Raw genomic sequence first — 15820 nt, 5'->3', positions numbered from 1 at the left:
AGGTCAGGCAGTGTATGTGAAATTTCAAAGGTTTCTACAGACACTGCTCCAGGCCTCCTCAGTTGGAGAGCTACTAATGTGCTTGGCAAAATACAAAAAGGAAACATCAGAGATAGGTTTGCATACAGGAAATAAATGATTTATTAACTACGGTAATCATCACTGCACACATGCTTAGTACTTTCACAGAAGTCTAGAGAAATTGTTTCCAAATTCATTAAAATTCCATTTCTATGCTTAAAAAAAAACTCAAGTTGTCCAATGTTTTAAGTTGAGCAATATAAATAATGCAGTAAAATGCAAATTTATTACAAAAGTGTTTAGATTATCTGATTCAAATTAAATAACTATAAATTAAGAGTGGAGTGCATTCAATCAGCCACCAAGATGTTCACCCACAGAAACCTTTCCACACCTTAGGCAGAAAAAAATACTGCAGAGCTGAATTCTATTAATGCCTCATCTTACGATATCTATTGATTCTGTATCATATGAGTTATATACAGATTTAAATCAAGACATATGGACGACACACATCACAATGTGTGCGCACAAACTTAGCCATATCTAGTCCAACAGCAACTATTTACTAGTGACAGATTTAAAATAATTGGCTAAAGAAGCAAAAGCACTTTAAATGGTTATGGTCTGGAATGCACTGCCTGAGTGCATGGTCGAGGCTGGCTCAATCAAGGCATTCAAAATAAAATTAGATTGCTATCTGAAGAGGAAGGATTTGCAGGGTTACTGAGAGAAGGTGGGAGAATGGCACTAAGTGAGCTATTCATTCAGAGAGCCAGGGCAGCATGATAGGCTGAATTGTCTCATTCCATGTTGTAACAATTCTATGATTAGTTATGACAACAAATCACCAACACATTTTACCATCCACCAATACTTCAAAAGGCAGCGAATTTTAAAATACATTGGGATAAATTTCCATGTTCACTGCCTGGCTGTAATCAGGTGGAACAAGACTCACACTCATTGTAACAGAAATCAATGGAATGAAAATCAGGCTGGTTCTACAATGGATGGGCAACTTGCTCCACCAGATTATTGCATGGGCAGTGAAGACCAAAACATAGCCCATCAAATCCACAGATTGCAGAAACAAAAGGAGAAGTTTATTTGTGTATGTGTTTTGAGAAGCTGTTGGCTTCAATATTGTCAAAGTAAAGAGACATTAAGTTGTAACAGAATTCCTGAAGTGACACTACTGACAATTAATAAGTAATTGCGCTTGTCACAGATACATCCACATTATTGACTTGAAATTGAAAGTTTAAGAAAAATTCTTGCTTTTTCGAAAAAAAAGATTTAAGGTTAGTTTAAGACTGGAGGGTATTTAGCCAATTTCGATCTGCAATGCTAGTCAACAGAATCAGTCACATGCAACACCTATTAATGACCAAATAATCCCATATGATTCAATGGGTAAGTGTGCTGCCTGGTTTGACAGCAAGCCATAAGATCAATAAATGCCCCAAGTTTGTTCACTGCTCCATACTTATTTAGGCTGGAGTCATAGCTAGCCCAAAGGAAGATTGTTATGGTTGTTGGAGGTCAATTATCTCAGTCTCAGAATGTCACTGCAGGAATTCCTCGGGGTAGTGTTCCAGGCCCAGGCAATGACCATCTCCAACAAGAGAGAATCTAACCATCTGCTCTTGACATTCAATGGCATTACCACTCCTGAAACACCCACTATCAACATATTGGGAGTTACCAATGACCAGAAACTGAACTGGACCAGCCATTTAAATACTGCAACTAGAAGAGCAGGTCAAAGGCTTGGAATTCTGCAGCGAGTTGCTCACCTCCTGGCTCCCCAAAGCCTATCCACCATTTACAAGGCATAAGTCAGGAGTGTAATGGAATACTCTCAACTGGTTTCGATGAGTGCTGCTTCAACAACACTCAAAAAGCTTGACACCATCCAGGACAAAGCATTCCGCTTGATTAACACCCCATCCACCACATTCAACATTTACTCTCTCCACCACCAACACACAGTGACAGCTGTGTGTACCATCTACAAGATGGACTACAGGAACGCGCCAAGGCTCCTGTAACAACATCTTCCATATCTGCAATTCTGCCACCTAAAAGGACAAGGGCAGCAGATGCATGGGAACACCACAACCTGCAAATTCCCCTCCATGCCCCACATTATCCTGACTTGGTACTATATCGCCATTCTTTCACTGTCTCTGGATCAAAATACTAGAATCCCTTCCTAACAGAACTGTTGGTGAAACTATGGCACATGGACTGCAGTAGTTCAAGAAGGCAGCTCACCACTCCTCAGGGGCAATTGGGGGCAGGCCAAATGCTGGCCTAGCCAGTGACGCTCACATCAAGAACAGCATGGAAGCTTGGTGTTCCTGGATAAGAGAGAAGCAAAAAGAAACAAGCAAATGATCTCTCCTGATCACGACTCAACGATCCCTCCTAGAAGGGATATTAAATTTAAAAGAGGGAGAGACTTAAGAAAGTCTCTAGATTGGGACATGAGCCCACAACCTTTTGACTCAGAGGTATGAGTGTTACCCACTGAGCCACAGCTGACTAATATGGCTCCCTTTATAACACACATACCTTAAGCCACATTTAGTGAAGAAGTGTCATTTTCATCACCCATTCTTCACTTTCTGTATTTGTTTTTAAAAGCTTTTGTTTCTATATAATCAGGCACCCAAGTTTTATTCCCTGAATTACTCTGATAGTATGTTTATTAAAACACGTATACTCCTTTATCGCAGCTGGTATAATTTCCGGCTTGTACAGCGTGCTGCAATTAAAGTCATGTCTGCTTTCAGTGCTGCAAAATGAATAAAGTCTGTTTTTCAACATGATGATCTTCTTCACCTCGAGCAAACAGCAAAATCGAGATAGATGATCTGGCCATTCACCTCATTGCTGTTTATGAAATGTCTTTGTGTGCAAAGCGGCTGGCACATTTCTCTACACTGTGACTACACTTCAAAAGAACCTCACTGGCTGCGAAGCACTTTGGGACAAGATTGTAGAAGTTACTACACAATTACAAGTTCTTTCTTTTCACATATGAGGCACACAAAATTTAACGTAACAGCTGCAAACAAAAGTTATGCTTTATTAAAAGCAACTATAGACTGAAGTAACTGGGTATACATCACAAATAGTCACTCTGATGTCAGCTCCAAATGTCAAAATGTTTAACATTTTTAATCAATATTTTTGTCAATTTTATTCATGTTTGTATGCACAGTAGGTGTTCGTCAACATCAACTTGCATTTATATTGTGCCTTTAGAGCAGCAACACATCTCAAGGTCCTTAACAAGGTGGTTATCAATGGAACTTTTTGACACTGAGCCACAGAAGGTGGTATCAGGACACGTGACCAAAAGCTTGATCAAAAGGTAGGTTTAAAGAAGCATGTTAAAGGAGGGGAGAGAGGTGGGGAGGAAATTCCAGAGCTTAGAGCCAAAGAAGCTAAAGTGCCCATCAATGGTGGAGGGATTAAAATCAGGGATGCAGAAGATGCCAAAAATGGAGAAGTGTAGAGATCTCAAAGGCTTGGAGGACTGGAGGAGATATGAAGGGTTGAGGCCACAGAGGAATTTGAAAACAAGGACGAAGATTTTAAAACTGTCAGAACGGGAGCCAATGCAGCTGGGTGATGGGTAAACAAGACTTGATTTGCATTACAATACCAGAAGCAGAGTTTTGAATGAATACAAATTTATGTGAGATGGAAGATGGGAGGCTGGCTAGGAGAGCATCAGGACAGCCAAGTCTAGAGATAACAAAAGCATGAATGAGGGTTTCAGGTATGAAAGGATGATGTTTCAGACATGGAAGGATGAAAGATGTTGAAGGATGATGTTGCTTTATTTTACTTTGAAGCCACCAAGAATAATAGGCACACTGTAATGCAGTGTCTGCTGAAGCGGCCTGAAAAATTGCCCCAATCAGGACTTGTTGGGAGCCATCACTTAACTGAATCAGAAATTTTCTGCTGCCTATTTTGTAACCAATAGGCTGTATCAGCAGTAACTGTCAGGCTTGAGGCCAGGATTTGTGCATTCAGTCTGTGTCTGCTGTAGTTGTACTGTAGACAGCTGTATCTCCTTTATCTAGCATGATTAGGGAACTTAAAAAATAATTCAATCATACCTTCAAAGAGCTGTCAATAAAATTTGAATTATAAAAAGGTTTTGTTTTAATTACATGAGGTGGTTGGACAGAACAGTCTCCATCATTACAGATGTGTAAAGATCACAGGAGGTGAGGGAAAGAAATGGCACCTGTTGGATTAAGAGGTCAGTCCTTTGATTAACAACATCCCAGGTTTTAATAATCAAAAGTACAGAAATATATATATTAAATAGAACATAAAAACAGAAAATTTTGCAATTAGTCAGCAGATCTGGCAGCATCTATGGAGAGAGAGAAAGGTAATTAACATTTCAGGTTCATTGAACCGGAAAAAGTTAAAGATGTAGCATATTTTCAGCATACACAGAGGCAGGAAAAGGGAGAGAGGGGAGAAGAAAACAAAAAGAAATGCATTGTGATAGGGTAGAGATTAAATGATAAAAGAGATGAAGGTGCAAGACAAAAGGGCATGGCACTTTGACAAGAAACAAAAGATGGTTCTAGAGGACATGTAAATGGCAGAATCATTACCAGCAGCTGCTATCTGAAAAAATGGGGGCAGCAGTAAATCATCTTAGTCCCAGGACATCGCTGCAGGAGTTCCTCAGGGTAGTCTCCTAAGCCCAACCATCTTCAGCTGCTTCATTAACGACCTTCTCTCATCATAAGTTCAGAAGTGGGGATTTTCACTGATGATTGCACAATGTTTAGCACCATTTGTACTTCTTCAGGTACTGAAGCAATTGTATCCAGAAGAAGCAAGACCCGGACAACATTCAGATTTGGGCTGATATGCAGCAAGCAACATTCGTGCCACACAAGTGCCAGGCAATGACCATCTACAACAAGTGAGAATCTAACCATTTCCCCTTGACATTCAATGACATTACCATCACTGAATCCCCAACTATCAACATCCTAAGGGTTACCATTGACCAGAAACTGAAATGGACCAGCCATATACTGTGGCTACTAGAGCAGGTCAAGGATTGGGAATTCTGGGGTGAATAATTCACCTCCTGACTCCCCAAAGCTTGTCAACTATCTGCAACGCACAAGTCGGGGGTGTGATAGAATACTCTCCACTTGCCTGGATGTGTGCAGCTCCAATATTCAGGACAAGGCAGCCCGCTTGATTAGCATCCCATCCACCATCTTCAACATTCAGTCCCTCCACCACTGACACACCGTGGCAGCAGTGTGTACCATCTATAAGATGCAGTGCAGCAACTCACCAAGGCTCCTTTGACAGCACCTTCCAAATCTGCAACCTCTCCAACCTAGAAGGGCAAGGGCAAGCAGATGCATGGGAACACCACCACCTGCAAGTTCCCCTCCACGTCACACACCATCGTGACTTGGAACTATATTGCATGTATTCACTGTCGCTAGGTCAAAATCCTGGAACTCCCTTCCTAGCAGCCCTGTGGGTGTGACTGCACTACACAGATTGCAGCTATTCAAGAAGGAGGCTCTCCACCACCTTCTCAGGGGCAATTAGGGATGGGCAATAAATGCTGGCCTAGCCAGCAACACCCACATTCCATGAACAAATAAATAAAAATACATTATGAACTGAAATTGTTGAACTTAATGTTGAGTCCAGAAGATTGTAAAGTTTCTAATCAAAAGGTCAGTTGCTGTTCCTCAAGCTTACATTGAGCTTCATTGGAGTATTGGAGGAAGACAAGGACAGAGAGTACAAAGTGAGGTAGAGAATTAAAATGACAAGCCACTGGTAGCTCAGGGAATTTAGTTCAGATTTCCAGCTTGTGTAACATTTCACTTCATATGTATTATATATTTTCATCTCCTTTAAACTATAACTTCAAGCTTAAGTCCTCTGGCCCACATAAGCTCAGGAATAATGTTCAGCATTTCTCCTAACAAAGAAAAATATACCAAATTCTGACTGAGAAAGCAGGCTGCTGCAGGTCTGCTATAACAGGGTGTACACCAGGAAAGATCTATTGAGGTGACGTATCTATCATATCCTTGAACCACCTTGACTCTATGTTCTGCAACTCCATTCCCAAATCCCTCACCCTTGCTATATCAGCCCTCACTTCCAAAAGCCTCTTCTTCAACCATGCCATCAGGCACCTCTGCTAACTCTCCTACTACTACTTTGTATTTGCTTCTCCTCTGTCAAAGCCCTTGGGAAGTTTACTAGATCAAGGTTCAACATAAACACAAGTTATTATTTGGGCTGCTCTCCTTATACGGGATGGAAGTGACATCCTTCCTGCTCCTCAGTGCCAACCCCACGGGTCATTTACAGACTTGTGCAATTCAATAATCTATCCTCTTAGTCTATAAACGGTTACTCAGAAAATATTGCTTACCTAACACTTCAGACTATTAGGTTTTCGTTTTGGATTTCATAAAGAAAAGTGATTTTTGCAATTTAAAAATGTACATTTCATGTTTTAAAAACACTGAAACAAAGGTATTCTTGCCTACCTAGAATCTAGCAAAATCTGTCCAACACTTTCAAAAGAAGTTGACAGTTTAAAAACAGTTCTTTGTGAAAATAAACAATTGCACTGAAAGTGGTGTGGGACGTGAGCTTGTAACTTAAGCTGTAGGCGTACGTTCCTTTACTTGTATTTGAAAAGGAAATAATCAGAAATACATGAAAGCCCTTCCAAGAATGTTTTGATTTTGATGTTTTATTTCAGAATCTACATGAAACAAAAGCAGTGCATTTTTTTTCAACGAAAAAGGTCACCTATTCAAAACTACAATATTTGCCATTTCAGAATTAATTGTTTTCTTTCTATGTTTTTTTTTCTCCCCAGTAAAAACAGATATGAAGTCAAAAAAATAATTAATATTTTTTTCCAAAATGCCAACTAGCAAATAGAAGTGACCTATGGACCGTTCTAGTCAGGGCTATAAATAGCAGTCTTCAATCGTGCACACATTTTCCAGATGCTGAACAATTCCTTTGCTGTGCCAAATAAATTTTGTAGAAAAATAACTTTTAAACAAATTCAGGGCAATGATTGACAAGGCTGCCCATCACACTTTGCAATCAAATGGCCTGGACTGAGAAAGCATCTTTTGTGCAGCTTTTCTAAAATAAATCTCACCAAGCGGAGAGGTAAAAACAAATGCCATCAAGAGAAATTACAAGCCAGCCACATGCACTTTTTTAGTTATGAAGACTAGGCCTTGAACTGAGATAAGGTGTTCCAGCAAGATATAAACATCTTTTCCTGGAAAATTGACCATAAAGGTCCATACATAATGAAACACTACTGGAGCAAGCAAAATAAAGATGGACAACTCTCTAGGCAGATTCAAATCATGATTTAAACAAAGGGTGCAGAACATAATTGTGTATTGTGCTTTTAAAAGAAGCTTCATAGGACAGTATGGTTTGTCAAGGTGGAAAAAGACCCACTAATTCTCTGAAGGAGATTTCAGAGAGAGCGAGAGACAGCGAGAGGGAGACCGACTGATCATCAGGAAAAGAATCTATTGCCACAGAAGCCGAACATGTCTGGTGATTGTATGACCACAGTCAATAGCAGATTTGACCTAGAGATTGGTGAGGTATTTACCTGCTGGAAGTAAAGTAACATATTTGAGCATTCTGATGTTTGATATCAGTGAACAAAAAAATAAAAGATTAGCTCTGAGGGTAGTTAAGATAAGAACTTTTAGAACTATTTTAAAGGACGGTTTACTGTGTGATGCCATTCTTGTGTTTAAGTTTAATTGTGGTTTTTGTTGCTTTTTTTAAAAAAATAAACGGTTGCTCCACGATAAAATCATCACCATTAGTCTGGGACATCCTTTCCTGATTTCAGAACCTCTCTTCGTACTATACCAATTGCAAAAGCTGTTTTGGCAGCTGTTTCAAGTTTCCCTTTGGGATTTGGGCAGCTCGGCATTTGCAATCAGCCGTGCCACAACAATTAGTACACACCCTGGGCCACAATCTGACGTAAACTCCCTGTCCAACCTTGTTGTCCAATATAAGATAGTGGGGCATCTGTATCATTATCAAAAAGAATTAAATCAGAATTGACCAGTGACAGTATTTTCATACAGGTCTGCGTCAGATAAGCTGCCTTATCCATAAGTCAGAGCCTTCATCAATGGCCCATTTTTAAAGTGAAAAATACAGTAAATAAATAAGGCTTGGTACATTGAAGGTTGTTTGTAGTCCATAATTTGCAAATGTATGTCATTTAAGAGTGCCTCTTTCATATTTTATAATGTAAAAGATAGTCGCTTGGGAGTACAGAACTTGAATATTGCTGAAAAAAGAGACATGCTGTTGAAGCTTTTCATCTTGCACCCATCAGGACAGATGCAAGAATGCCAAATTTCAAAGGGAACAACAATTTGTACTTCGTGAGAAAAGGGCTGCTGACTGGTTGGCAAGTCAGCACTGATTGGTTAGGGCACTGCCATGGCAAATGCACCAGAGAGCTTTTTTTATGATTTGTTCATGAGATGTGGGCGTCGTTGGCTAGTCCAGCAGTTATTTCCCATCCCCAGTTGCCCTTAAAAAGGTGGTGGTGAGCTGCCTTCTTGAACCGCTGCAGTCCATGTGGTGTAGGTACACCCACAGTGCTGTTAGGGAAGGAGTTCCAGGATTTTGACCCAGCGACAGTGAAGGAGCAGCGATATAGTTCCACCATCCTCATTTGGAACTATATCATCAATGATGTGCTGTTTGATACGATCTACCAGTCATTAGAATATATGGCCTACATACCTGGTATCACACCCAGAAAGAAATTCATGTACCATATTAGTCATTTGTGTAATAGGCAGAATGTCTTTTTGACTTGACAGCACATCCTGTTATTGGAAAACACCACTCATGCTGCCACTGCAAAGTAGCAGTGTGAAACGGCTAGCATCACTTGCTCAATTGCACCATGTCACTATGTCATGTCAATCTATACATGCTGCCATGTTCTGAATCTGTATTCAATGAACTTAAGAACTTAGTAACTTGCACAGTTGAATTCAGATTTAATGACACTATGTATGCCCAAATAGGTGGTGTTGCCACGGATTTATCCTAGGGCCAGTTCTCGCTCACACTTCCATTGGTTTCCACGAGAAACGTATTTTTGATGGAATGACCCCTAGCCTCCTACTCCTTGCATATTTCCAATACATAGATGACATGTTTGCTATATTTGAATCTACAGCTGCATCTAAGAATTTCCTTATACACCTTAATGCGCTCCATCCTGCACTTAAATTCACCTGTGAATTGGAGCAGTCTTAACGAGCTGCCTTTCCTTGATATGCGAGTTGAGAAATTTGCCAATGGGTTCCCTACTACTGTATATCACAAGCCTATCTTCACTGGTCAATATATGCCTTGGGATTCCTATAGCTCCACGCACTACAGATTGGACTTATCAACAATCTCGTAAATAGGGCCTGAACCATTTGCTCACGTGTGTATCTGTAGGACCATGCTTAGCTGTAATTCTAACGTAATTATTGTAAAGCTATAAATTGTAGTCCAAAGTACTCACCTTTTAACACTTTGATTTTTAGCTGCATCTGATGTATGCTTCTGCCTGTTTTTCAAGTACAGAATTCCAAACCCACATGAGAAGACACGTTCATTACCTTCACGCTTCTTCACAATAGCCACCACTTCCACAATGATTGCAATGTGGCTGCAGTTTAGGGATGTATGGAAATAAACTACCTGAAAAAGAACACAACATAATGAGAAAATGTTACAACTTTTAAACCTCTCTTTTCTTCTCCTTTAAGCATTCTCCACTAACAACTGTTCCAGATCCATTTTTTGAGAATGATAGCTGCCTATGATTACTTTATAAGTCTATGTAACATATCTTCCAGTTTTCTTTCAGTACTGAGCAATTTAATAGATATGCAAATTAGTTATTCATCTTCCAAAGTTTTACCATTAGGATTAATCTGAGAGTTTCTGGATCCATGTTGGCAGTGCCCAGGAATGGAACAATTCTCACAAAGGTCCAAACATCATCACTACCCTGATCAGGTGAAGTTTTCCAAGGTGAAATCTTCCAATTCTGCTCCAACAATGTGCCTTATATTCAATTTCAAAACAGAATTCCTTACCATACCAATGTGCCACTTCAGTATCCCACATTAACCATCCATGTGGTTATAATGGGATATTGGACTGTTTCATGGCATAAGTTCATAATCATTGGAAGCAGATTCAGACCCGAGCTCATTTCATGCAGGACCTTGCATACCATTAGTTCTGGTTGGATCCAAATCCGGCCGGTACAAGTAAAATGGCATATACCATCCTGTCTCACACATCATAAACTTGCGTTACTTTTACAAATCCACTATTTTCAAAACAAGGGGTACTTGGTATCATAGAGCAGAGACTTTGAGGAAAGGTTGGAAAGACTGGGCTTGTTTCCACTGGAGTTTAGAAGTATGAGGGTGATTTGATTGAAGTATACAAGATCCTGAATGGCCTTAACAAGGCGGACATCGATAGGATGTTTCCTCTTGTGGGTGAGTCCAGAATTAAGGGGCATTGTTTTAAAATTAAGGGTCGCCCTTTTAAGGCAGAGAAATTTTTTCTCTCAGAGGATTGTGTGCCTTTGGAACTCTGTCTCAGAAGGTGGTGGAGGCGGGGTCATTGAATATTTTTAAGGCAGAGGTAGATAGATTCTTGTTAGGCAAGGAAATCAAAGGTTATCAGGGGCAAATGGGATGCAGAGATCAAAACACAATATCATAAGTCATGACCTTACTAAATGGCACAGTAGGCTCGAGGGGCCAAATGCTTTACTCCTGTTCCTATTTTTTATGTTCTTAAGTTCTTATTTGGGTATCAGGATCATCAGATTTCAAACAGAATTCCACCAACAGCACCATGGCCATTTAGCTGCTCATTTGTCTCATGTTGTTGATGGGATCCTGCTGTGCAAAAATTGACTGCAGTGTTTCCCTAAATTGCAACTTCCTTCAAGGTTATGAAAGGAGCTGTGCAAATGCAAGTTACAATTACCCCAAAAAAGTCAACATATACAGATTACAGAAACCAGGTGAAGTGAGAGTTAAAATTAAAGCAGTATACTTATCAATCAGCCTTTGAACATCCTGTGGTCATTTTAACATTGCTGTTTTCTTGGGCAGTTACTTTGACTGCCTGACACAGGCAAGAGCCTTATGCATACATGTAAATCAGTGTCCTCTAACATAGGAGTCGCCCATTTAAAACAGGGATGAAGTGAAATTTTTTCACTCAGAGGGTTGTGAGTCTTTGGAACTCTCTTCCTGAAAAGGAGTTGGAAGCAGAGTCTTTGAATATTTTTAAGGCAGAAGTGGATAGGTTCTTGGTAAGCAAGGGGGTGATAGGTTGTCGGGGGGTAGGTGGAATGCAGATTTCAGGTTACTACCAAATCAGCTATGATCTTATTAAATGGCGGAACAGATTAGAGGGGCTGAATGGCCTACTCATGCTCCTTGCTCATATGTTTGTTCATACAAAACAGTCCAAATGGTGAACTGGGTAAGTATACTGACATTCAATTCAGTAAAATCTGGCTGGCAAAATGTGGAGGTCTTTTTTGTAAAAGCTGACAAGTTACAGGAGTCCTCATCTGGGCCCCACAAAGAAAGTTTGGACTGCTGACATCCCTGGCTCTGAACCTTGATCTAGCAGTTTAACAGGCACACTTTAAGACAGTACAAAATAGCTTTCTTATTGGTCCATTCACTCACCATCAAGCAATGAAATTGAAGCAAATCTCAAAGGCTACTTAAAGCTGTGGTGCTTTAACAGGAAAGAGGTCACATGCACTAAGATATTGCAACAATTCATATACTCTATATTGACTGAAATAAGTAATAGCATGCTGGGATAACTTAAAGTAGAGTGCTTCATGAATAATTTAGCAGTCAGTGGGTCATCTAGACTTGAGTATCAGAGTAGCTATTGCATGGCAACAAATTCCATGTCATTTACTTTTCAGTTCTCCTGATGTGAAGTATCTAGCCACACTGCATTTTCCATCTGGTCGTCAAGCAATTTCCTTCAGCCAAAAAGACAGATTGACCTTGCCCCGCAGACAATTCTCTTCACAGTAAGCCAGCAGAAAGCACAATTCAAATAATATGAGCTGACTAGGTCACAATATCTATTTTTTGAATTGATGCATTTATCCTCAATACAGTACCCCCATCAAACAGCCCAAGGGCTGGTTAATTCCACAACAATGGCTACCAACAGACAGGAATTCCCAGGACCAAGCCTAAATGACGCTGTTGGGAAGTAGCTATATTCATTTCATTAAACAGTGTTATGAATTAAGTTGCTGAGTTTAGGCTGTCCTAATACATATCCTTTTGGTGTAGGCCCATTGCTCCTAATTTGGCATAGACTGACAATCTCATTCAGGTGTAGGAACGGAAATAAAAATCCCACCGGTGTGGGGAATGGTTTTCTGCAGTAAGGCTTGATGCACATTAGTGGAGCTGGACCTAACTTGGAAGGGCTCCATTCTGAACCCAAATGGCCAAAGTAGGGGAAGTGTCCCATCCCAAGCTCAGGTGTAGGAACGGAAATAAAAATCCCAACAGTGTGGGGAATGGTTTTCTGCAGTAAGGGTTGATGCACCTTAGTGGAGCTGGACCTAACTTGGAAGGGCTCCATTCTGAACCCAAATGGCCAAAGTAGGGGAAGTGTCCCATCCCAAGCATTAACATCCCTAATCAGCAGGCACTTCATTCACCCCAAAAAAAATTCCTACAAAGTCAGTGCCAGTGGCAAAAGCACCAAACAATAGGATGGTGACTAATGACCCTGATACCACATCTGTAGTATTCCTGCTTCTCAACACACACCATCATGACAGTACTGGAGTGAAGGTAAGGTGCCTCTTTGTAGAAAAGGAAGTAAGGGTCACAGGGAGAGTGACATTGTAACTGGTTAAAGAAAAGCCCTGGTAGAGGCTTTCCCACTATCCCAGAGTACAATGTATGTGACAAGGAAACCTAAACGGATAAAGTTAACAAACCTAAAATTTGCCTGCCCACAAAGAAATTAAATAACCTTAGGAATTCACTGCATTAAAATAAAGTTAATGAGCTTACGCAGTCTTAATTCACATGACTGTGGCAAATCAAATGAGCTAACTTTACTCTGCAGATAATTTAATCAAAAGTGTGTGATGAATGATTTGATACAAAGGGTTAAACAAAGGCATAAAGGCCAAAACTATTAACTAAATTTGCATAGTATGTGTCATCAACGTCTGTACAAAAGATAGCGTACATATGCCTGTGAGAGACTAAGTTATCTCTATGTATGATAAATAGATTATTAAGCAATGTGTCACCAGAAAAATCTTGGCTTCGAATCATAGCACTGACAGGGAAAGATAATGGACAAGACATTTAGATGTCATCAGTTAAGTATAAATAACCTTCCATTATCTGCTCCTGTCAATGAATAAAAATGAACATTTGTAGTTGACAAATAGACACCCACAATGAAGCAATGCTTTATTCAACCTGGCAAAATCAGAACAGAGGGTCCCTCAAGCAATAATGTAGCCTTCACCAAGATTTTAACAGCAAATGTTCATCCTAAATGAATTTCCCTTTAACTGTCAAAGGTTGTCTGCAATTCAGGGTCATAATTCTAAAGTTAGATGAGGAAATTAGTCAGAAAAGCTTTATGTAAATTCAAGGAATTAGACCTCAATTGCAATGCTGTTTGTACATCAAAGCTTCTGGATTAGCTAAACTTCTGTCCTGAAAGCCATTTTCACGTCATAATTAACAGCTAAGATCAAACACAAAAAGCTCAGTTACAGATTTCAAGCTAGCATGCCACATTTTTGACATATAAAGTTACAATCATCTGCCCTAGGTTGTCTACAGTGGTACAAGTTAATATTTTCTGGTGCTTACAAAGGTTTTTTGTAAAAATTACCAACATCAAGCTCATTTTCACAGTACTAATGTAGTTTAAAATGTAATTTGCCTGACCAACAGCGGAGTACTGAGAGCAGGAGGGGTGCCTACCCTTGCTGTAAGCATTTATGATGGCCAAAAACAATAACAATAACAAAAACCTGCATTTATACAGCACCTTTAAAGTAAAACATTCCAAGATGCTTAATGTAGGAAAGGAGCTTTCTGTCATCAGATCTTGGAAGGGATGAGGGTGGCCATTGCAACACAGTGCTGAGATGGAAGACTTTGTTACCTATAGTCAATAGACAGACAATGGCCCTTTTAGGGACAGTGAATATGAAAGTTGCTGTGGCACCTGTTTCTTTTTTTTTTGTTTTTCCCCTTTTTGATTTAAGATTTAAGATTTTTGCTATTTCTTTCTTCTTCTGTATTGTGGGTTGGCTAGAATGGGTTTTGGAGGACACAGGTTAGTCAAATGGGCAGACACATGGCAGCTTAAATTCAATGCTGAGTATTGTGAAATTGTGTACTTTAAGAGGATGCACGAGGAGAGAAAATAAAATTGTACAATTCCAAATTTTAATGGAAAAATGTTACCACTGTTTTTTGTTGCTGATGTCCTACGTGTTAAGACTTTGGGTCAGCCTATGTTCATACAATAAAATGTTTCTTGATGAAGACTATGCTCAATATAAAAATAAAATATTTTATTCATTAAAAAATGGCTAATTGTACAAGGTATGAAAGGCATCTTCTCCGTCAAGCAGCTTGACTTCAGGGCAGATGGGGATAATAAGCATTCCATATCTACAACATGCGGTTTTTCAACAGTCCATAAATCTTCAATCCTTTCTTTTTTTTTTCTTTATTCTTTCATGGACATGGGCATCAGTGGCAAGACGAGCATTTGGTGCTCAAACCAATTTGCCCTTGAACTGATTGGCAACAGAGTCAACCCATTGCCGTGGGTCTGGAGTCACATATAGGCCAGACAAGGTAAGGGTCACGGGTTTCCTTCCCTAAAGGACATTAGTGAACCAGATAGGTTTTTACAATAATCGGCATGCACCCCGCCCCCACTCCCGACCCAGAAAACCAAGCTGACTGACTCCACGCCGAGAAGCCCGCAGCAATGAAGTGCTGTGGGGCTCATTAGCCAGGGCTCAGTGGGAATTCTGCCCTTCATTAATGAATAAGTCCCACCCTCTGGAGCTGCCTGCCGATTGGCCACCAGCTCCATCGTCCCAGCAGCATCAGGAGGGCATCAGTGGCAGCTGCCGGGACTGCAGGTAAAGTGAGGAGCCCAAGGTTTAGGATTCCTGGAGAAGGTAAGTTTGGGGTCTTGGGCCAGGAGGGTTTGGGAGCAAAAGCAAGAGGGACGGGGGGGGGGGTGGTGTGTTTAAGAGAGGGAGAGGGTAGGAAGGAAGTGGGGGTTCAGTCTAGGGGGGGGCCACCCCACGATCGGCAAAGGGCAGCCCCCAAAGAGTGACCCCCTCCCACTTCCTTTCCGACCGTCAAACCATTTAAGGTTTAAAAAAAACCCTGCTGCCCACACCAAACATATTATAGTGTGGACAACGTATTATTAGGGTGAATAAGCTTGATAACAAGCCTAATTGACTCTTAATTGGCAGGAAGGTAGTGGGATGAGTGCCCATGCCATTTTACCTACCCCACCCCCTGCAGGAAATTCAGCTCCATCTGTTTATGTCCCCCTCCCAGCTACACAATTTACCATATCTCCTAATTTA

General features: G+C 40.4%; 1 protein-coding gene across 2 annotated transcripts in view; it reads right to left on the bottom strand.

Moving 5' to 3' along the window:
• The window catches only part of nphp4 (nephronophthisis 4), a 475487-nt gene that overhangs the window by 374521 nt on the left and 85146 nt on the right, over positions 1 to 15820 (bottom strand). For both annotated transcript variants that reach the window (XR_005945404.1, XM_041207356.1), the window contains exon 3: positions 9662 to 9840. Coding sequence is in view for 1 of the 2 variants with exons in the window: in XM_041207356.1 (XP_041063290.1) it covers positions 9662 to 9840 (179 nt within the window). In the remaining variant the exon portion in view is untranslated. The remainder of the gene's footprint in view (positions 1 to 9661; positions 9841 to 15820) is intronic.

Source organism: Carcharodon carcharias, chromosome 15, assembly GCF_017639515.1.
Source record: "Carcharodon carcharias isolate sCarCar2 chromosome 15, sCarCar2.pri, whole genome shotgun sequence".
NCBI classification, from domain to species: Eukaryota; Metazoa; Chordata; class Chondrichthyes; order Lamniformes; family Lamnidae; genus Carcharodon; species Carcharodon carcharias.
Note: the sequence above shows the minus strand (reverse complement) of the source record. Positions and strands in the feature narration are given on the sequence as shown.